We start from the raw sequence: 22,874 nt of genomic DNA on the forward strand, positions 1-22,874 counted from the left end.
GGCCCTTACATTCCCTTAGCTGGCCCTTACACTCCCTTAGCTGGCCCTTACACTCCCTTAGCTGGCCTGTAAACTCCCTTAGCTGGCCCTTACATTCCCTTAGCTGGCCCTTACACTCCCTTAGCTGGCCCTTACACTCCCTTAGCTGGCCCTTACACTCCCTTATCTGGCCGTATACTCCCTTAGCTGGTCCTTACACCCCCTTAGCTGGCCCTTACACCCCCTTAGCTGGCCCTTACACTCCCTTCGCTGGCCCTTACACTCCCTTAGCTGCTCCTTACACTCCCTTATCTGGCCCTTACACTCCCTTATCTGGCCGTATACTCCCTTAGCTGGCCCTTACACTCCCTTAGCTGGCCCTTGCACTCCATTAGCTGGCCCTTGCACTCCCTTAGCTGGCCCTTACACTCCCTTAGCTGGCCCTTACACTCCCTTAGCTGGCCCTTACACTCCCTTAGCTGGCCCTTACATTCCCTTAGCTGCTCCTTACATTCCCTTAGCTGGCCCTATACTCCCTTAGCTGGCACTTACACTCCCTTAGCTGGCCCTTACACTCCCCTATCTGGTCATTACACTCCCTTACCTGGTCCTTACACCTCCTTGCATATCTATAAATCTCCTGCCCTTATGACAGGATTACGAGATGCACGAAATTGGTCTAAATTGCCAACAGATAAGTGGGCCGATGAACTACAAGCTACAATACCTCCCATCAGTACAGATCCCACAGTAGCCAATGATACTTTTAACAATTGGATAATTCGATCGTTGGACACTATTCTCCCTATGAAGACCACTCAGGCCAAAAGATCTAGGATCTCGGCCCCTTGGTACACTGAAGAGCTTAAGGAAACTAAAAGTAAGTGCAAAAGGTTAGAGAGAAAATGGCGACTGGGCTATACAGATCTAGATAAAACTCTATATAGAAATTCCATCAGGGACTTCAAGCTGGAGATCAAGAAAGCTCAATCTCGATATTATACGCAAAAGATTACTGAAGCTAGATCTAATTCCAAGGAAATCTACCGGATTGTAAAAAGTCTCACTGTCCTCCCCCAGCCCCCTATAAATAGTGATAATTTACAAATTCGTTGAAATAAGATGGCTGACTTTTTTTTATAACAAAGCCAATCTTATTTATTCCTCTTTTCCAACTACTCATTCAGATATCCCAGTCGCCACTCCTGCGTACTCCAAACACGACACGATTGACAATGTGTCACCTGTGTTGGAGAATTTCCCTTTGTTGCACCTGGACTTACTAGCCACATTAACGGCCCAGGTTAAATTGGGCTCTCCTAGCGATCCCGCCCCTCCGAGCTTCTTAAAGACTGTTAGTCACACCATCCTCCCGGTCTTACTGAAGGTACTTAATGCCTCAATCTCCACCAACACAGTTCTATCGGCGTGGAAAGAGGCTAGGGTGAGAGCACTTGTTAAGAAGCCTAATATGGATATTAACAACTTCAGTAACTATCGTCCAATTTCCCTGCTTCCTTGGGCCAGCAAGTTACTGGAAAAATATATTAACAGCCTCTTGACCAACTTTTTAGAGAACAACAGCCTGCTTGATCCCTCGCAAACCGGCTTCCGCCCCAAGCATGGGGTCCTGGAGGAAACAAGAGGCATCTTGGATCGGGGAGGATCGGTGGCAGTCATCCTCCTCGATCTAAGTGCCGCTTTTGATACTGTAAACCATAAAATCTTATTGCAGCGCCTCCAGGACATTGGGATCAAAGGAGGAGCGCTGGAGTGGATTGGTTCATTTTTAACCAATAGAAATGTTCAGGTCTTTGAGGGAACCACTATCTCTACCAGCAGGCCCTTGAACTGTGGAGTTCCGCAGGGTTCTTCACTCAGCCCGACGCTGTTTAATGTATACATGAGGCCGCTGGCTGGGATCGTCCGTCCATATGGTATTAGGTCGTGACCTATGCGGACGATACCCAGCTGGTGGTCTCTTTGACGCGGGCCGAAGACCCTGCGGGCACAATGGATCTGGTGGGCTGCCTGAGCGAAGTCAGCAGCTGGATGACCCTGTCTTGTCTCAAACTTTATGGGGACAAGACAGAGGTCATGCTGTTGGGTCGTTAGGCTCCATCTGCGGTCGACCAGATCTGGCCAGTTTGTCTGGGTCCCCCTCCAGTCCCCAAGGATACTATTAAGAGCTTGGGTGTCTGGTTGGACAAGTCCTTAATGTTTGACCATCAAGCTGTCGTACTATCTGCCACGTGTTTTGGCCTCATTAGAATGCTGAGGAAGATCTTTCCCTTGCTACCATTTGAGGCCAAACAAATTGTTGTCCAAGGATTGATTCTCTCCAGATTAGATTTTGGAAATGCACTCTATCTTGGAGCTCCAGACTTCACATTGAGGAAGCTACAGGTGATCCAAAATTGTGCGGCTCCGACCCTGCTTCAAATCCCCCGCAGGACCTCTGTTAGATCTGGATTAACAAAACTGCACTGGATCTCTGTAAGGGACAGGATTAGTTTTAAATCTCTCTGTGTTGCTCATCAGGCATTCTGCGAGACTGGCCCAGCAATTAGTCGTCCCTTAATCACCCCTTACCTCCCCAGCAGACAGCTACGGTCTACCAATGCTTTCTGTGCTGTCGTGCCAAGAGTTAAACGGTCCAGAGCAGGAGGTCGTTCCTTTTCCCTGAATGTGGCTAGGCTTTGGAACGGTCTACCCCTATTTCTCAGGTCCAATTCAGATCTTACCTCTTTTAGGAAGCACCTGAAAACTTTTTTGTTCAATAAATAGATTTGTCTCTTTCTGTTTCTGTCACTCGCCCAGCTGTCTATACACTTTTAGCTTTAGTGCTTGGACGCCTCTGGGCAGCTATTTGCGCTTTATAAAACACATTTTCATTTCATTCATTTCCTTAGGTGGCACTTACACTCACTTAGCTGACCCTTACACTCCCTTAGCTGCTCCTTATATTCCCTTACCTGGCCCTTACACCCCCTTAGCTGGCCCTTACACTCCCTTAGCTGGCCCTTACACTCCCTTAGCTGGCCCTTACACTCCCTTAGCCGGTCCTTACACTCCCTTAGCTGCTCCTTACATTCCCTTAGCTGGCCCTTATACTCCCTTAACTGTCCTTACACTCCCTTATCTGCTTCTTACATCCCCCTAGCTGGCCCTTACAGTCTCTTAGCTGGCCCTTACACTCCCTTAGCTGTTCCTTAGACCCCCTTAGGTGGCCCTACACTCCCTTGGCTGCTCCTTACATTCCCTTAGCTGAACCTTACACTCCCTTAGCTGGCCCTTACACTTGCTTAGCTGGTCCTTACACTCCCTTAGCTGTTCCTTAAACCCCTTAGCTGCTCCTCGCATTCCCTTAACTGGCCCGTAAACTCCCTTAGCTGGCCCTTACACTCCCTTAGCTGCTGCTTACATTCCCTTAGCTGGCCCTTACACTCCCTTAGCTGGCCTGTAAACTCCCTTAGCTGGTCCTTACACTCCCTTAGCTGCTCCTCACATTCCCTTAGCTGTTCCTTACACTCCCTTAGCTGGTCCTTACACTCCCTTAGCTGTTCCTTACACCCTCTTATCTGGTTCTTACAGTCCCTTAGCTGGCCCATACACTCCCTTAGCTGGCCCTTACACTCCCTTAGCTGCTCTGTACACTCCCTTATCTGGCCCTTACACTCCCTTAGCTGGTCCTTACACTCCCTTAGCTGTTCCTTACACCCTTTTAGGTGGCACTTACACTCCTGTATCTGTTCCTTATACTCCCTAGGTGGCACTTACACTCCCTTAGCGGGTCCTTACACCCCCTTAGCGGTCCTTACACTCCTTTAGATGGACCTTACACTCTCTTATCTGGCCCTTGCACGCCCATTGCTGGCCCTTACACTCTCTTAGCTGGCCATTGCACTCCCTTAGCTGGCCCTCACACTCCCTTAGCTGCTCCTTACACTCCCTTAGCTGGCCCTTACACCCCCTTAGCTGCTCCTTACACCCCCTTAGCTGTTCCTTACACCCCCTTAGCTGCTCCTTACACCCCCTTAGCTGCTCCTTACACCCCCTTAGCTGTTCCTTACACCCCCTTAGCTGACACTTACACTCCCTTAGCTGCTCCTCACATTCCCTTAGCTGGCCCTTAGACTCCCTTAGCTCGTCCTTACACTCCCTTAGCTGTTCCTTACACCCTCTTAGCTGGCCCTTACAGTCCCTTAGCTGGCCCTTACACTCTCTTAGCTGGCCATTGCACTCCCTTAGCTGGCCCTTACACTCCCTTAGGTGCTCCTTACACTCCCTTAGCTGGCCCTTACACCCCCTTAGCTGCTCCTTACACCCCTTAGCTGTTCCTTACACCCCCTTAGCTGGCACTTACACTCCCTTACCTGCTCCTCACATTCCCTTAGCTGGCCCTTAAACTCCCTTAGCTGCTGCTTACATTTCCTTAGCTGGCCCTTACACTCCCTTAGCTGGCCCTTACACTCCCTTAGCTGGCCATTAAACTCCCTTAGCTGGCCATTAAACTCCCTTAGCTGGCCCTTACACTCCCTTAACTTCTCCTCACATTCCCTTAGCTGTTCCTTACACCCCCTTAGCTGGCACTTACTCTCCCTTAGCTGCTCCTCACATTCCCTTAGCTGGCCCTTACACGCCCTTAGCTCGTCCTTACACTCCCTTAGCTGTTCCTTACACCCCCTTAGCTGGCCCTTACACTCCCTTAGCTGGCCCTTACACTCCCTTAGCTGGCCCTTACACTCCCTTAGCTGGCCCATACACTCCCTTAGATGGTCATTACACTCCCTTGACCGTACCTTACACCCCCTTAGCTGTTCCTTACACCCCCTTAGCTGGCCCTTACACTCCCTTAGCTGCTCCAAACACTCCCTTAGCTGGCCCTTACACTCCCTTAGCTGGCCCTTACACCCCCTTAGCTGGCCCTTACACTCCCTTAGCTGGCCCTTACACTCCCTTAGCTGGTCCTTACACCCCCTTAGCTGGCCCTTACACCCCCTTCGCTGGCCCTTACACTCCCTTAGCTGGCACTTACACTCCCATAGCTGGCACGTACACTCCCTTAGCTGGCACTTACACTCCCTTAGCTGGACCTTACACTCCCTTAGCTGGCCCTTACACTCCCTTAGCTGGTCCTTACACTCCCTTAGCTGTTCCTTACACTCTCTTAGCTGGACCCTACACTCCCTTATCTGGCCCTTACACTCCCTTAGCTCGTCCTTACACTCCCTTAGCTGTTCTTTACACCCCCTTAGCTGGCCCTAACACTCCCTTAGCTGGCCCATACACTCCCTTAGATGGTCATTACACTCCCTTGACCGTACCTTACACCCCCTTAGCTGGCCCTTACACCCCCTTAGCTGGCCCTTACACCCCCTTAGCTGGCCCTTACACTCCCTTAGCTGCTCCAAACACTCCCTTAGCTGGCCCTTACACTCCCTTAGCTGGCCCTTACACTCCCTTAGCTGGCCCTTACACTCCCTTAGCTGGCCCTTACACTCCCTTAGCTGGCCCTTACACTCCCTTAGCTGGTCCTTACACCCCCTTAGCTGGCCCTTACACTCCCTTCGCTGGCCCTTACACTCCCTTAGCTGGCACTTACACTCCCTTAGCTGGACCTTACACTCACATTATCTGGCCCTTACACTCCCTTATCTGGCCCTTACACTCCCTTAGCTGGTCCTTACACTCCCTTAGTTGCTCCTCAAATTCCCTTCGCTGGCCCTTACACTCCCTTAGCTGGCACTTACACTCCCTTAGCTGGCACTTACACTCCCTTAGCTGGCCCTTACACTCCCTTCGCTGCTCCTCAAATTCCCTTAGCTGGACCTTACACTCCCTTAGCTGGTCCTTACACCCCCTTAGCTGGCCCTTACACTCCCTTCGCTGGCCCTTACACTCCCTTAGCTGGCACTTACACTCCCTTAGCTGGACCTTACACTCCCTTAGCTGGCCCTTACACTCCCTTAGCTGGTCCTTACACTCCCTTAGCTGCTCCTCAAATTCCCTTAGCTGCTCCTCAAATTCCCTTAGCTGCTCCTCAAATTCCCTTAGCTGTTCCTTACACCCCCTTAGCTGGCACTTGCACTCCCTTAGCTCCTCCTCACATACCCTTAGCTGACCCTTACACTCCCTTAGTTGGTCCTTACACTCTTTTAGTTGGTCCTTACACTCTTTTAGTTGGTCCTTACACTCCCTTAGCTGGTCCTTACACTCTTTTAGTTGGTCCTTACACTCCCTTAGCTGGTCCTTACACTCTTTTAGTTGGTCCTTACACTCCCTTAGCTGCTGCTTACATTCACTTAGCTGCTCCTCACATTCCCTTAACTGGCCCTTAAACTCCCTTAGCTGGCACTTACTCTCCCTTAGCTGGCCCTTACACTCCCTTTGGCTTCTAATATTCCACGGGGAGGAGCAGGAGACTGCAGAGACCCTATCACAGGTCCTGCAACTCAAGATCTATTTTGGCAACCGGTTTGGATGTTACCCGACAACCAGTACCTGCCACCATCCCCCCTTCTACACTAAATCTCGAAGGGGGTCAGGATAAACTTTTGTTTTCCTTTCCACGTACCACTGCGGCCCAACTTTTGAACTACGATCAGAAAACAACTCCTGGAACGTTACATCCGTACTATCCAGGAACACCTGGGTCAACCGGCTGACTATACTCCTACAGCATCGACCTTGAAGGTGCGACCACATTTTGGACCTTTGGATTTGAATGATCCGTTTCTATGCCCTGACGAAATTCCCAAGGCACTAAAGGGAATGAAACGCGTTGGCTGTGCCTGTGTGTTTTAAAAAAGAGAAAATAAAGAACCCATTAAAAAAAGAACAGAAGATTCACAAAATCTATGAACTCTTTGTACCATTGACTTCACTGAGTGCACCTCTCAATTTTCTTGTTAAACTCCCTTAGCTGCTCCTCACATTTCCTTAGCTGTTCCTCACATTTCCTTAGCTGTTCCTTACACCCCCTTAGCTGGCACTTACACTCCCTTAGCTGCTCCTCACATTCCCTTAGCTGGGCCTTACACTCTCTTAGCTGGTCCTTACACTCCCTTAGCTGTTCCTTACACCCCCTTAGCTGTTCCTTACACCCCCTTAGCTGGCACTTACACTCCCTTACCTGCTCCTCACATTCCCATAGCTGGCCCTTACACTCCCTTAGCTGCTGCTTACATTTCCTTAGCTGACACTTACACTCCCTTAGCTGCCCCGTGCACTCCCTTAGCTGCCCCGTGCAGTCCCTTAGCTGCCCTGTGCACTCCCCTAGCTGGCCCTTACACTCCCTTAGCTGCCCCGTGCACTCCCTTAGCTGCCCGCGCACTCCCCTAGCTGGCCCTTACACTCCCCTAGCTGGCCCTTACACTCCCTTAGCTGCCCCGTGCACTCCCTTAGCTGCCCGTGCACTCCCCTAGCTGGCCCTTACACTCCCTTAGCTGGCCCTTGCACTCCCTTAGCTACTTCTTACACTCCCCTAGCTGGCCCTTACACTCCCCTAGCTGGTCCTTACACTCCCTTAGCTGTTCCTTACACCCCCTTAGCTGTTCCTTACACCCCCTTAGCTGGCACTTACACTCCCCTACCTGCTCCTCACATTCCCATAGCTGGCCCTTACACTCCCTTAGCTGCTGCTTACATTTCCTTAGCTGGCCCTTACACTCCGTTAGCTGCCCCGTGCACTCCCTTAGCTGCCCCGTGCACTCCCTTAGCCGCCCTGTGCACTCCCCTAGCTGGCCCTTACACTCCCTTAGCTGCCCCGTGCACTCCCTTAGCTGCCCGTGCACTCCCCTAGCTGGCCCTTACACTCCCTTAGCTGCCCCGTGCACTCCCTTAGCTGGCCCTTGCACTCCCTTAGCTACTTCTTACACTCCCCTAGCTGGCCCTTACACTCCCCTAGCTGGTCCTTACACTCCTTTAGCTGGCCTTTACACTCCCTTAGCTAGTCCTTAGAAATCCTCTGGTGTCAGTAGGCCCTTGTAGTAGGCTCTCAAACCCCTGAGAATGTCTCCGACCCTCTGTGGCGCACCTACTACCCTGATCCTCGGGTCACCTTCAGACATCCAGGGATGGGCTAGAGGCACTCTCAGCCCGCCCGGTCATTGCATCCCTCTGAGACTCAAGCAGTCATAGGGCATGCAGGCATAATATTAAAGATATATCCACAATTTCAGCGTTCCTAATGCCGCAGAAGGTTCAGGGATCCTGATCCTGGATGGAATTGCCCAAATGTAAGTTTAGATGGGTGGAGGAGATTCACTCGGGGCACTGGACCGTTCCATCCTCACTTGTTTAGCTGTGCGTAAAAAATTTGAGCATTTACTCCTCCATGATTGGCACGTGCTATGGTAGTTAACAAAGAGACCAATTCAGTTTGTATTAATTTTGAAAGTGATTTTATTATTTTCGTATTTTCATCTCAAACAAACTTGTCGGTTACATCCTCCTTTTTTCAAAGTGTTATTTGTATTACATTGTAGGGACTGCAGCAGCCGACACGTGTTTCGCCCTGTGTAGAACCAGGGCTTTTTCAAGGCTGCAAGAGATTGTTGATTGACAGGATAAGTCAATGTAATTTAGGGACCTGAATATAAGACACCACTGATGGGCTAGAGACACTTTCAGCCCGCCCTGTCATTGCATCCCTCTGAGGCCCAAGCAGTCACTGGGCATTCAGGCATAAAATTAAAGATATATCCACAATTTCAGTTAGAAAAACAATATGCAACCACACAGAATAAGGGTTATCCGTGTATGCATCTTAAACTTCATGGTTTGTCAGAGGGGGCAGCCAGTACCAGAGCCCTCTCGTGCTGCAGGAATCTTTGAGATTCCATGTAACCAAAGACCCCTCTACAGCTGTGGCATACTGTACCAACCCCCCCCCCCCCCTTAAATGCCTCTTGCCTTGTGTACACACTTTTCACAAAAATACCTGAGACCTACAGCCTTTGTCATAACTTTTAATAATAAACAGGTTGGACCAATCGCACCTGACATAATCAGACCTGTAGCCCTGGTCATTGGCTTGTCAACAAACCTAGCTCCCCCCTGCTGCATTCAGCATAACCCTTCGCACAAGGCAAAAAGTGCTGTGGAGGCGGAAGCACAGGACTTCTAACCAATCACAATCTGTACTTTAGGTGGCAGCATGTGGGCGGAGCCAAAGCCCCTCTCTTAGTACTGCTTCTTAAAGCTACAATGTCCAACATGTGGTGAGAGATTGGGAAGTGGGCGGGGTCAAAGCCTGGCACCAGAGCGGCCCTTCCCCCACGAGGGCGAGCGTGGGTCATAGCACTGCCCCCACAGTGTCAGAAATGATGTCTGTGTGGGGTCAGCCTTTCTCTACGGAAAAGGCACAGGGGATGTCTGTCTGTCCTCAGTGATTTTAGTATACTGTCCTTTGCTTCATTTGCATGAACATGTTTGGGGCCCGTTGCTCCGCCTCCCTAGTAATGTTGATCTTCTTTGTTTGGCTTTAGGTGTTCAAGGATAAGGCGGTGCAGCTTGCAGGAAAACTCCTCCCAGCATTCAACACACCGACCGGCATCCCCTGGGCGATGGTGAACCTGAAGAGGTAAGTGTGTACACTGACCTGCGCGCATCACTGTTGGACCGCCCGCCGTCTCTCAAAAGGTAGAAACTGACTGGCACCACCCAGCGTGCTGTAAGTGTTGGAAGGCAATATCCAGCGTGTAGTAAGTGCTGGAAGGCACCGTCCAGCCTGTAGTAAGTGTTGGAAGGCACCGTCCAGTAAGTGTTGAAAGGCACCGTCCAGTGCGCAGTAAGTGTTGGAAGGCAATATCCAGCGTGTAGTAAGTGCTGGAAGGCACCGTCCAGCCTGTAGTAAGTGTTGGAAGGCACCGTCCAGTGTGTAGTAAGTGTTGGAAGGCACCGTCCAGTGTGTAGTAAGTGTTGGAAGGCACTGTCCAGTGTGTAGTAAGTGTTGGAAGGCACCGTCCAGTGTGTAGTAAGTGTTGGAAGGCACTGTCCAGTGTGTAGTAAGTGTTGGAAGGCACCGTCCAGTGTGTAGTAAGTATTGGAAGGCACCGTCCAGTGTGTAGTAAGTGTTGAAAGGCTCCGTCCAGTGTGTAGTAAGTGTTGGAAGGCACTGTCCAGTGCGTAGTAAGTGTTGGAAGGCACCGTCCAGTGTGTAGTAAGTGCTGGAAGGCACCGTCCAGTGTGTAGTAATTGTTGGAAGGCACCGTCCAGTGTGTAGTAAGTGCTGGAAGGCACGTCCAGTGCACAGTAAGTGTTGGAAGGCACCGTCCAGTGCGTAGTAAGTGTTGGAAGGCACTGTCCAGTGTGTAGTAAGTGTTGGAAGGCACCGTCCAGTGTGTAGTAAGTGTTGGAAGGCACCGTCCAGTGTGTAGTAAGTGTTGGAAGGCACCCTCCAGTGCGTAGTAAGTGTTGGAAGGCACCGTCCAGTGTGTAGTAAGTGTTGGAAGGCACTGTCCAGTGTGTAGTAAGTGTTGGAAGGCACCGTCCAGTGTGTAGTAAGTATTGGAAGGCACCGTCCAGTGTGTAGTAAGTGTTGAAAGGCTCCGTCCAGTGTGTAGTAAGTGTTGGAAGGCACTGTCCAGTGCGTAGTAAGTGTTGGAAGGCACCGTCCAGTGTGTAGTAAGTGCTGGAAGGCACCGTCCAGTGTGTAGTAATTGTTGGAAGGCACCGTCCAGTGTGTAGTAAGTGCTGGAAGGCACGTCCAGTGCACAGTAAGTGTTGGAAGGCACCGTCCAGTGCGTAGTAAGTGTTGGAAGGCACTGTCCAGTGTGTAGTAAGTGTTGGAAGGCACCGTCCAGTGTGTAGTAAGTGTTGGAAGGCACTGTCCAGTGCGTAGTAAGTGTTGGAAGGCACCGTCCAGTGTGTAGTAAGTGCTGGAAGGCACCGTCCAGTGCGTAGTAAGTGTTGGAAGGCACCGTCCAGTGTGTAGTAAGTGTTGGAAGGCACCGTCCAGGGTGTAGTAAGTGTTGGAAGGCACCGTCCAGTGCGCAGTAAGTGTTGGAAGGCACCGTCCAGTGCACAGTAAGTGTTGGAAGGCACCGTCCAGTGCACAGTAAGTGTTGGAAGGCACCGTCCTGTGTGTAGTAAGTGTTGGAAGGCACCGTCCAGCCTGTAGTAAGTGTTGGAAGGCACCGTCCAGTGTGTAGTAAGTGTTGGAAGGCACCGTCCAGCCTGTAGTAAGTGTTGGAAGGCACCGTCCAGCCTGTAGTAAGTGTTGGAAGGCACCGTCCAGTGCGCAGTAAGTGTTGGAAGGCTCCGTCCAGTGTCTAGTAAGTGTTGGAAGGCACCGTCCAGTGCGTAGTAAGTGTTGGAAGGCACCGTCCAGTGTGTAGTAAGTGCTGGAAGGCACCGTCCAGTGTGTAGTAATTGTTGGAAGGCACCGTCCAGTGTGTAGTAAGTGCTGGAAGGCACGTCCAGGGCACAGTAAGTGTTGGAAGGCACCGTCCAGTGCGTAGTAAGTGTTGGAAGGCACTGTCCAGTGTGTAGTAAGTGTTGGAAGGCACCGTCCAGTGTGTAGTAAGTGTTGGAAGGCACCGTCCAGTGTGTAGTAAGTGTTGGAAGGCACCGTCCAGTGCGTAGTAAGTGTTGGAAGGCACCGTCCAGTGCGTAGTAAGTGTTGGAAGGCAACGTCCAGTGTGTAGTAAGTGTTGGAAGGCACCGTCCAGTGTGTAGTAAGTGTTGGAAGGCACCGTCCAGTGTGTAGTAAGTGTTGAAAGGCACTGTCCAGTGCATAGTAAGTGTTGGAAGGCACCGTCCAGTGTGTAGTAAGTGTTGGAAGGCACCGTCCAGTGCGTAGTAAGTGTTGGAAGGCACCGTCCAGTGTGTAGTAAGTGCTGGAAGGCACCGTCCAGTGTGTAGTAAGTGTTGGAAGGCACCGTCCAGTGTGTAGTAAGTGCTGGAAGGCACCGTCCAGTGCACAGTAAGTGTTGGAAGGCACCGTCCAGTGCGTAGTAAGTGTTGGAAGGCACCGTCCAGTGCGTAGTAAGTGTTGGAAGGCACTGTCCAGTGTATAGTAAGCGCTGGAAGGCACCGTCCAGCCTGTAGTAAGTGTTGGAAGGCACCGTCCAGCCTGTAGTAAGTGTTGGAAGGCACCGTCCAGTGTGTAGTAAGTGTTGGAAGGCACCGTCCAGTGCGCAGTAAGTGTTGGAAGGCACCGTCCAGTGCGCAGTAAGTGTTGGAAGGCACCGTCCTGTGTGTAGTAAGTGTTGGAAGGCACTGTCCAGTGTGTAGTAAGTGTTGGAAGGCACCGTCCTGTGTGTAGTAAGTGTTGGAAGGCACCGTCCAGAGTGTAGTAAGTGTTGGAAGGCACCGTCCAGCTTGTAGTAAGTGTTGGAAGGCACCGCCCAGTGTAGTAAGTGTTAGAAGGCACCGTCCAGTGCGCAGTAAGTGTTGGAAGGCAATGTCCAGCGTGTAGTAAGTGTTGAAAGGCACCGTCCAGCCTGTAGTAAGTGTTGGAAGGCACCGTCCAGTGTGTAGTAAGTGTTGGAAGGCACCGTCCAGTGCGCAGTAAGTGTTGGAAGGCACCGTCCTGTGTGTAGTAAGTGTTGGAAGGCACCGTCCAGTGTGTAGTAAGTGTTGGAAGGCACCGTCCAGCCTGTAGTAAGTGTTGGAAGGCTCCGTCCAGTGTGTAGTAAGTGTTGGAAGGCACCGTCCAGCCTGTAGTAAGTGTTGGAAGGCACCGTCCAGTGCGCAGTAAGTGTTGGAAGGCACCGTCCAGTGCACAGTAAGTGTTGGAAGGCACCGTCCTGTGTGTAGTAAGTGTTGGAAGGCACCGTCCAGCCTGTAGTAAGTGTTGGAAGGCACCGTCCAGTGCGCAGTAAGTGTTGGAAGGCACCGTCCAGTGCACAGTAAGTGTTGGAAGGCACCGTCCAGTGCGCAGTAAGTGTTGGAAGGCACCGTCCAGTGCACAGTAAGTGTTGGAAGGCACTGTCCAGTGTGTAGTAAGTGTTGGAAGGCACCGTCCAGTGCGCAGTAAGTGTTGGAAGGCACCGTCCTGTGTGTAGTAAGTGTTGGAAGGCACCGTCCAGTGTGTAGTAAGTGTTGGAAGGCACCGTCCTGTGTGTAGTAAGTGTTGGAAGGCACCGTCCAGTGTGTAGTAAGTGTTGGAAGGCACCGTCCAGCCTGTAGTAAGTGTTGTAAGGCACCGTCCAGTGTAGTAAGTGTTAGAAGGCACCGTCCAGTGCGCAGTAAGTGTTGGAAGGCAATGTTCAGCGTGTAGTAAGTGTTGGAAGGCACCGTCCAGTGTGTAGTAAGTGTTTTAAGACATAGTCTAGCACGTAGTTAAATGTTAGAAGGCTCCGTCCAGTGTGTATTAAGTGTTGGAAGGCGCCGCCCAGTGTGGAGTAAGTGTTGGAAGGCACCGTCCAGTGTGTAGTAAGTGTTGGAAGTCACCGTCCCGTGTAGTAAGTGTTGGAAGGCAATGTCCTGCGTATAGCAAGTGTTGGAAGGCACCGTCCACCCTGTAGTAAGTGTTGGAAGGCACCGTCCAGTGTGTAGTAAGTGTTGGAAGGCACCGTCAAGTGTGTAGTAAGTGTTGGAAGGCACCGTCCAGTGCGCAGTAAGTGTTGGAAGGCAATGTCCAGCGTGTAGTAAGTGTTGCAAGGCACCGTCCAGCCTGTAGTAAGTGTTGGAAGGCACCGTACAGTGTATAGTAAGTGTTGGAAGGCACTGTCCAGCCTGTAGTAAGTGTTGGAAGGCAATGTCCAGCGTGTAGTAAGTGTTGCAAGGCACCGTCCAGCCTGTAGTAAGTGTTGGAAGGCACCGTACAGTGTATAGTAAGTGTTGGAAGGCACTGTCCAGCCTGTAGTAAGTGTTGGAAGGCACCGCCCAGTGTGTAGTAAGTGTTGGAAGGCAATGTCCAGCGTGTAGTAAGTGTTGGAAGGCACCTTACAGCCTGTAGTAAGTGTTGGAAGGCACCGTACAGTGTATAGTAAGTGTTGGAAGGCATCGTCCAGTGCGCAGTAAGTGTTGGAAGGCAATATCCAGCGTGTAGTAAGTGTTGGAAGGCACGGTCCAGCCTGTAGTAAGTGTTGCAAGGCACCGCCCAGTGTGTAGTAAGTGTTGGAAGGCACCGTCGAGTGTGTAGTAAGTGTCGGAAGGTACCGTCCAGTGTGTAGTAAGTGCTGAAAGGCACCGTCCAGTGCTCAGTAAAGGTTGGAAGGCACTGTCCAGTGTGTAGTAAGTGTTGCAAGGCACCGTCCAGTGTGCAGTTAATAATGGAAGGCAATATCCAGCGTCTAGTAAGTGTTGAAAGGCACCGTCCAGCCTGTAGTAAGTGTTGGAAGGCACCGTCCAGCCTGTAGTAAGTGTTGGAAGGCACCGTCCAGCCTGTAGTAAGTGTTGGAAGGCACCGTCCAGTGTAGTAAGTGTTAGAAGGCACCGTCCAGTGTGTAGTAAGTGTTGGAAGGCACCGTCCAGCCTGTAGTAAGTGTTGGAAGGCACCGTCCAGTGTAGTAAGTGTTTCAAGGCACCGTCCAGTGTGCAGTAAGTGTTGAAAGGCACCGTTCAGTGCGCAGTAAGTGTTGAAAGGCACCGTCCAGTGCGCAGTAAGTGTTGGAAGGCAATGTCCAGCGTGTAGTAAGTGTTGGAAGGCACCGTTCAGTGTGTAGTAAGTGTTTTACGACAGTCTAGCACGTAGTTAAATGTTAGAAGGCTCCGTCCAGTGTGGAGTAAGTGTTGGAAGGCACCGTCCAGTGTGTAGTAAGTGTTGGAAGGCGCCGTCCAGTGTGGAGTAAGTGTTGGAAGGCACCGTCCAGTGTGTAGTAAGTGTTGGAAGTCACCATCCAGAGTAGTAAGTGTTGGAAGGCAATGTCCAGCGTGTAGCAAGTGTTGGAAGGCACCGTCCACCCTGTAGTAAGTGTTGGAAGGCACCGTCCAGTGTGTAGTAAGTGTTGGAAGGCACCGTCCAGTGTGTAGTAAGTGTTGGAAGGCACCTTCCAGTGCGCAGTAAGTGTTGGAAGGCAATGTCCAGCGTGTAGTAAGTGTTGCAAGGCACCGTCCAGCCTGTAGTAAGTGTTGGAAGGCACCGTCCAGTGTGTAGTAAGTGTTGAAAGGCACCGTCCAGTGCGCAGTAAGTGTTTGAAGGCAATATCCAGCGTGTAGTAAGTGCTGGAAGGCACCTTACAGCCTGTAGTAAGTGTTGGAAGGCACCGTACAGTGTATAGTAAGTGTTGGAAGGCACTGTCCAGCCTGTAGTAAGTGTTGGAAGGCACCGCCCAGTGTGTAGTAAGTGTTGGAAGGCAATATCCAGCGTGTAGTAAGTGTTGGAAGGCACCTTACAGCCTGTAGTAAGTGTTGGAAGGCACCGTACAGTGTATAGTAAGTGTTGGAAGGCACCGTCCAGTGCGCAGTAAGTGTTGGAAGGCAATATCCAGCGTGTAGTAAGTGTTAGAAGGCACCGTACAGTCTGTAGTAAGTGTTGGAAAGCACCGTCCAGTCTGTAGTAAGTGTTGGAAGGCAATATCCAGCGTGTAGTAAGTGTTGGAAGGCACCGTCCAGCCTGTAGTAAGTGTTGGAAGGCACCGCCCAGTGTGTAGTAAGTGTTGGAAGGTACCGTCCAGTGTGTAGTAAGTGTTGGATGGCACCGTCCAGTCTGTAGTAAGTGTTGGAAGGCAATATCCAGCGTGTAGTAAGTGTTGCAAGGCACCGTCCAGCCTGTAGTAAGTGTTGCAAGGCACCGTCCAGTATGCAGTTAATGATGGAAGGCACCGCCCAGTGTCTAGTAAGTGTTGGAAGGCACCGTCCAGTGTGTAGTAAGTGTTGGAAGGCACCGCCCAGTGTCTAGTAAGTGTTGGAAGGCACCGTCCAGCCTGTAGTAAGTGTTGGAAGGCACCGTCCAGTGTGTAGTAAGTGTTGGAAGGCACCGTCCAGCCTGTAGTAAGTGTTGGAAGGCACCGTCCAGCCTGTAGTAAGTGTTGGAAGGCACCGTCCAGTGCGCAGTAAGTGTTGGAAGGCTCCGTCCAGTGTCTAGTAAGTGTTGGAAGGCACCGTCCAGTGCGTAGTAAGTGTTGGAAGGCACCGTCCAGTGTGTAGTAAGTGCTGGAAGGCACCGTCCAGTGTGTAGTAATTGTTGGAAGGCACCGTCCAGTGTGTAGTAAGTGCTGGAAGGCACGTCCAGGGCACAGTAAGTGTTGGAAGGCACCGTCCAGTGCGTAGTAAGTGTTGGAAGGCACTGTCCAGTGTGTAGTAAGTGTTGGAAGGCACCGTCCAGTGTGTAGTAAGTGTTGGAAGGCACCGTCCAGTGTGTAGTAAGTGTTGGAAGGCACCGTCCAGTGCGTAGTAAGTGTTGGAAGGCACCGTCCAGTGCGTAGTAAGTGTTGGAAGGCAACGTCCAGTGTGTAGTAAGTGTTGGAAGGCACCGTCCAGTGTGTAGTAAGTGTTGGAAGGCACCGTCCAGTGTGTAGTAAGTGTTGAAAGGCACTGTCCAGTGCATAGTAAGTGTTGGAAGGCACCGTCCAGTGTGTAGTAAGTGTTGGAAGGCACCGTCCAGTGCGTAGTAAGTGTTGGAAGGCACCGTCCAGTGTGTAGTAAGTGCTGGAAGGCACCGTCCAGTGTGTAGTAAGTGTTGGAAGGCACCGTCCAGTGTGTAGTAAGTGCTGGAAGGCACCGTCCAGTGCACAGTAAGTGTTGGAAGGCACCGTCCAGTGCGTAGTAAGTGTTGGAAGGCACCGTCCAGTGCGTAGTAAGTGTTGGAAGGCACTGTCCAGTGTATAGTAAGCGCTGGAAGGCACCGTCCAGCCTGTAGTAAGTGTTGGAAGGCACCGTCCAGCCTGTAGTAAGTGTTGGAAGGCACCGTCCAGTGTGTAGTAAGTGTTGGAAGGCACCGTCCAGTGCGCAGTAAGTGTTGGAAGGCACCGTCCAGTGCGCAGTAAGTGTTGGAAGGCACCGTCCTGTGTGTAGTAAGTGTTGGAAGGCACTGTCCAGTGTGTAGTAAGTGTTGGAAGGCACCGTCCTGTGTGTAGTAAGTGTTGGAAGGCACCGTCCAGAGTGTAGTAAGTGTTGGAAGGCACCGTCCAGCTTGTAGTAAGTGTTGGAAGGCACCGCCCAGTGTAGTAAGTGTTAGAAGGCACCGTCCAGTGCGCAGTAAGTGTTGGAAGGCAATGTCCAGCGTGTAGTAAGTGTTGAAAGGCACCGTCCAGCCTGTAGTAAGTGTTGGAAGGCACCGTCCAGTGTGTAGTAAGTGTTGGAAGGCACCGTCCAGTGCGCAGTAAGTGTTGGAAGGCACCGTCCTGTGTGTAGTAAGTGTTGGAAGGCACCGTCCAGTGTGTAGTAAGTGTTGGAAGGCACCGTCCAGCCTGTAGTAAGTGTTGGAAGGCTCCGTCCAGTGTGTAGTAAGTGTTGGAAGGCACCGTCCAGCCTGTAGTAAGTGTTGGAAGGCACCGTCCAGTGCGCAGTAAGTGTTGGAAGGCACCGTCCAGTGCACAGTAAGTGTTGGAAGGCACCGTCCTGTGTGTAGTAAGTGTTGGAAGGCACCGTCCAGCCTGTAGTAAGTGTTGGAAGGCACCGTCCAGTGCGCAGTAAGTGTTGGAAGGCACCGTCCAGTGCACAGTAAGTGTTGGAAGGCACCGTCCAGTGCGCAGTAAGTGTTGGAAGGCACCGTCCAGTGCACAGTAAGTGTTGGAAGGCACTGTCCAGTGTGTAGTAAGTGTTGGAAGGCACCGTCCAGTGCGCAGTAAGTGTTGGAAGGCACCGTCCTGTGTGTAGTAAGTGTTGGAAGGCACCGTCCAGTGTGTAGTAAGTGTTGGAAGGCACCGTCCTGTGTGTAGTAAGTGTTGGAAGGCACCGTCCAGTGTGTAGTAAGTGTTGGAAGGCACCGTCCAGCCTGTAGTAAGTGTTGTAAGGCACCGTCCAGTGTAGTAAGTGTTAGAAGGCACCGTCCAGTGCGCAGTAAGTGTTGGAAGGCAATGTTCAGCGTGTAGTAAGTGTTGGAAGGCACCGTCCAGTGTGTAGTAAGTGTTTTAAGACATAGTCTAGCACGTAGTTAAATGTTAGAAGGCTCCGTCCAGTGTGTATTAAGTGTTGGAAGGCGCCGCCCAGTGTGGAGTAAGTGTTGGAAGGCACCGTCCAGTGTGTAGTAAGTGTTGGAAGTCACCGTCCCGTGTAGTAAGTGTTGGAAGGCAATGTCCTGCGTATAGCAAGTGTTGGAAGGCACCGTCCACCCTGTAGTAAGTGTTGGAAGGCACCGTCCAGTGTGTAGTAAGTGTTGGAAGGCACCGTCAAGTGTGTAGTAAGTGTTGGAAGGCACCGTCCAGTGCGCAGTAAGTGTTGGAAGGCAATGTCCAGCGTGTAGTAAGTGTTGCAAGGCACCGTCCAGCCTGTAGTAAGTGTTGGAAGGCACCGTACAGTGTATAGTAAGTGTTGGAAGGCACTGTCCAGCCTGTAGTAAGTGTTGGAAGGCAATGTCCAGCGTGTAGTAAGTGTTGCAAGGCACCGTCCAGCCTGTAGTAAGTGTTGGAAGGCACCGTACAGTGTATAGTAAGTGTTGGAAGGCACTGTCCAGCCTGTAGTAAGTGTTGGAAGGCACCGCCCAGTGTGTAGTAAGTGTTGGAAGGCAATGTCCAGCGTGTAGTAAGTGTTGGAAGGCACCTTACAGCCTGTAGTAAGTGTTGGAAGGCACCGTACAGTGTATAGTAAGTGTTGGAAGGCACCGTCCAGTGCGCAGTAAGTGTTGGAAGGCAATATCCAGCGTGTAGTAAGTGTTGGAAGGCACGGTCCAGCCTGTAGTAAGTGTTGCAAGGCACCGCCCAGTGTGTAGTAAGTGTTGGAAGGCACCGTCGAGTGTGTAGTAAGTGTCGGAAGGTACCGTCCAGTGTGTAGTAAGTGCTGAAAGGCACCGTCCAGTGCTCAGTAAAGGTTGGAAGGCACTGTCCAGTGTGTAGTAAGTGTTGCAAGGCACCGTCCAGTGTGCAGTTAATAATGGAAGGCAATATCCAGCGTCTAGTAAGTGTTGAAAGGCACCGTCCAGCCTGTAGTAAGTGTTGGAAGGCACCGTCCAGTGTAGTAAGTGTTGGAAGGCACCGTCCAGCCTGTAGTAAGTGTTGGAAGGCACCGTCCAGTGTAGTAAGTGTTAGAAGGCACCGTCCAGTGTGTAGTAAGTGTTGGAAGGCACCGTCCAGCCTGTAGTAAGTGTTGGAAGGCACCGTCCAGTGTAGTAAGTGTTTCAAGGCACCGTCCAGTGTGCAGTAAGTGTTGAAAGGCACCGTTCAGTGCGCAGTAAGTGTTGAAAGGCACCGTCCAGTGCGCAGTAAGTGTTGGAAGGCAATGTCCAGCGTGTAGTAAGTGTTGGAAGGCACCGTTCAGTGTGTAGTAAGTGTTTTACGACAGTCTAGCACGTAGTTAAATGTTAGAAGGCTCCGTCCAGTGTGGAGTAAGTGTTGGAAGGCACCGTCCAGTGTGTAGTAAGTGTTGGAAGGCGCCGTCCAGTGTGGAGTAAGTGTTGGAAGGCACCGTCCAGTGTGTAGTAAGTGTTGGAAGTCACCATCCAGAGTAGTAAGTGTTGGAAGGCAATGTCCAGCGTGTAGCAAGTGTTGGAAGGCACCGTCCACCCTGTAGTAAGTGTTGGAAGGCACCGTCCAGTGTGTAGTAAGTGTTGGAAGGCACCGTCCAGTGTGTAGTAAGTGTTGGAAGGCACCTTCCAGTGCGCAGTAAGTGTTGGAAGGCAATGTCCAGCGTGTAGTAAGTGTTGCAAGGCACCGTCCAGCCTGTAGTAAGTGTTGGAAGGCACCGTCCAGTGTGTAGTAAGTGTTGAAAGGCACCGTCCAGTGCGCAGTAAGTGTTTGAAGGCAATATCCAGCGTGTAGTAAGTGCTGGAAGGCACCTTACAGCCTGTAGTAAGTGTTGGAAGGCACCGTACAGTGTATAGTAAGTGTTGGAAGGCACTGTCCAGCCTGTAGTAAGTGTTGGAAGGCACCGCCCAGTGTGTAGTAAGTGTTGGAAGGCAATATCCAGCGTGTAGTAAGTGTTGGAAGGCACCTTACAGCCTGTAGTAAGTGTTGGAAGGCACCGTACAGTGTATAGTAAGTGTTGGAAGGCACCGTCCAGTGCGCAGTAAGTGTTGGAAGGCAATATCCAGCGTGTAGTAAGTGTTAGAAGGCACCGTACAGTCTGTAGTAAGTGTTGGAAAGCACCGTCCAGTCTGTAGTAAGTGTTGGAAGGCAATATCCAGCGTGTAGTAAGTGTTGGAAGGCACCGTCCAGCCTGTAGTAAGTGTTGGAAGGCACCGCCCAGTGTGTAGTAAGTGTTGGAAGGTACCGTCCAGTGTGTAGTAAGTGTTGGATGGCACCGTCCAGTCTGTAGTAAGTGTTGGAAGGCAATATCCAGCGTGTAGTAAGTGTTGCAAGGCACCGTCCAGCCTGTAGTAAGTGTTGCAAGGCACCGTCCAGTATGCAGTTAATGATGGAAGGCACCGCCCAGTGTCTAGTAAGTGTTGGAAGGCACCGTCCAGTGTGTAGTAAGTGTTGGAAGGCACCGCCCAGTGTCTAGTAAGTGTTGGAAGGCACCGTCCAGTGTGTAGTAAGTTTCGGAAGGTACCGTCCAGTGTGTAGTAAGTGCTGAAAGGCACCGTCCAGTGCGCAGTAAGTGTTGGAAGGCAATGTCCAGCGGGTAGTAAGTATTGGAAGGCACCGTCCAGCCTGTTGTAAGTGTTGGAAGGCACCGCCCAGTGTGTAGTAAGTGTTTCAAGGCACCGTCCAGTGTGTAGTAAGTGTTTCAAGGCACCGTCCAGTGTGTAGTAAGTGTTGAAAGGCACCGTTCAGTGCGCAGTAAGTGTTGGATGGCACCGTCCAGTGTGTAGTAAGTGTTGAAAGGCACCGTTCAGTGCGCAATAAGTGTTGAAATGCACCGTCCAGTGTGTAGTAAGTGTTTCAAGGCACCGTCCAGTGTGCAGTAAGTGTTGAAAGGCACCGTTCAGTGCGCAGTAAGTGTTGAAAGGCACCGTTCAGTGCGCAGTAAGTGCTGGAAGGCACCGTCCAGGGTGTAGTAAGTGTTGAAAGGCACCGTCCAGTGTGTAGTAAGTGTTGAAAGGCACAGTTCAGTGCGCAGTAAGTGTTGGAAGTCACCGTCCAGTGTGTAGTAAGTGTTGCAAGGCACCGTCCAGTGTGTAGTAAGTGTTGCAAGGCACCGTCCAGTGTGTAGTAAGTGTTGCAAGGCACCGTCCAGTGTGTAGTAAGTGCTGGAAGGCACCGTCCAGCCTGTAGTAAGTGCTGGAAGGCACCGTCCAGCCTGTACAAAGTGTTGGAAGGCACTGTCCAGTGTGTAGTAAGTGTTGGAAGGCACTGTCCAGTGTGTAGTAAGTGTTGGAAGGCAACGTCCAGTGTGTAGTAAGTGTTGTTCTGTAGTAGGGGATCTCTGTGTATAGTCATAATCTAGTGAATAGTCCCGCCCATGTGCGTGGACCCCGGCAATCAAAAATAATCTCTTAAGTTGTCAAAATAATACAGAAACTGCAAAGACACTTAAGAGAGAATTTAAAGACAAATAATGCAGCCTTTATCCACAGGCTACACTGTCCAGTACTTCAACTAGAAATTCCACCAAAAAAACACCACACACAGTACAGCCTGCTAGTTTCTACCATAGAGAAACCTGCCTCCCCCAGTCAAAGACTCAGGAATGATAGAGAGGAAGGTAGGGACAGACAAGCCCCATAGGCTGCCATTATGTGGCTTAATTAGGATACTCTGCCATTAAGAGAACTTTCCAGAACTTCTCCCAGTATCCCAGAATGCATAGCAGGTCCCTCTACTTACAGTTCTTTTTTCCGGCTCCTGCTTACAGGACCCTGGCATTGAGCTCTCCCTTTTTCAAGGGTTTATTGGAATTTTTTGGGCACTTTTGACTTCTAAAAGTGTTGCAGTTTACTTCTTGGTGTTCTCTTCTCCTGTTTTGTGCTGTTTTAGGCGTTTTAGGGCTCTAAAATGCCTGGCCTTTTTAGGTTTTGCCTAGCGGAAGCTGCGCTCTGCGCAGCTTTTCCGCGCAGGCGAAATCCTGTTGAGAACTGTAGGGTGCTTTGGTTCGGCCCTCGTCGTTGATTGGCTGGCTCCGTAAACGGAGCCTTGCCATTGGACGAGGGGCCTGTCCGTCAATGCCGGACCAGACACGGGGGCGTTCCCGACATTCTTTGGCTTTTGCCGACGTCACGGGATGCCGGGAACGCCCCCGTGTCTGGTCCGGCATTGCCGACACTACTGCGTCTCTTTTCCCCCGTTTCCCGCCCCGTGACTGGCCGGCCGGCCAATCCTAGCGCGGCCGGCCGGAAGTGCCCGCCCCCCGCAACAAGAAGGAAGACGGCAAGCAGTATGGCGGCGCCCGCGGGGCTCCCGTGGCCTGGAGGGAACCCCGGGAGATGCGGAGGACGTTGCCGGTCTGCTTGCTTTTTTTTTTACTTATCCGCATAAAATGCACCTTGGAAACGCGTCTTTGGCACATAATTAGCTTCCATTCATATTTCCGAGCAGCGATAATAAATGCAGGGTCTTTGCGGCTATGATCCATTCCACTTACACTTACGCACATCCGCTAAATACCACTGGTGCTCTGTTAAGCACGCACAAAGCCGCGCGCGCTCAATATCGGCTCCGGACATCTTGTTCTGCCTGTCAGAAATGATGACGATTGCAGGCTAGAAACGTGGCTATTTATTTCTGCGTGGTTCTCCAGAGAAAATCCTTAAGATTCGAAATTTGATTCCGGCGAAGGTTCCTAAAAGCAAATTGAACCGGCGCGGAAAGCAGTTTACTTTCATGGTCAGTGCACCGGCGGTAAAGAACGCGGTATCAAGGCAAATGTGTTTTACTGAGAGTCCCCAGCCGTGTGCGTTCATATTTTAGCCGGCGAGTTTCCCTGACTGCCTGCTTTCCAGAGGTGCTGTTTTCGAGCTCTCGAACTCA

At 51.2% G+C, this 22,874-nt stretch overlaps 1 protein-coding gene across 1 annotated transcript in view; it reads left to right on the plus strand.

Moving 5' to 3' along the window:
• MAN1A2 (mannosidase alpha class 1A member 2) overlaps positions 1 to 22,874 on the plus strand; it is a 436,652-nt gene that overhangs the window by 218,160 nt on the left and 195,618 nt on the right. The window contains exon 6 of the mRNA XM_086935831.1: positions 9,471 to 9,565. Coding sequence (XP_086791957.1) covers positions 9,471 to 9,565 — 95 coding nt within the window. The remainder of the gene's footprint in view (positions 1 to 9,470; positions 9,566 to 22,874) is intronic.

The sequence above is a fragment of the Lissotriton vulgaris genome, chromosome 8 (assembly GCF_964263255.1).
Source record: "Lissotriton vulgaris chromosome 8, aLisVul1.2, whole genome shotgun sequence".
NCBI lineage: Eukaryota > Metazoa > Chordata > Amphibia > Caudata > Salamandridae > Lissotriton > Lissotriton vulgaris.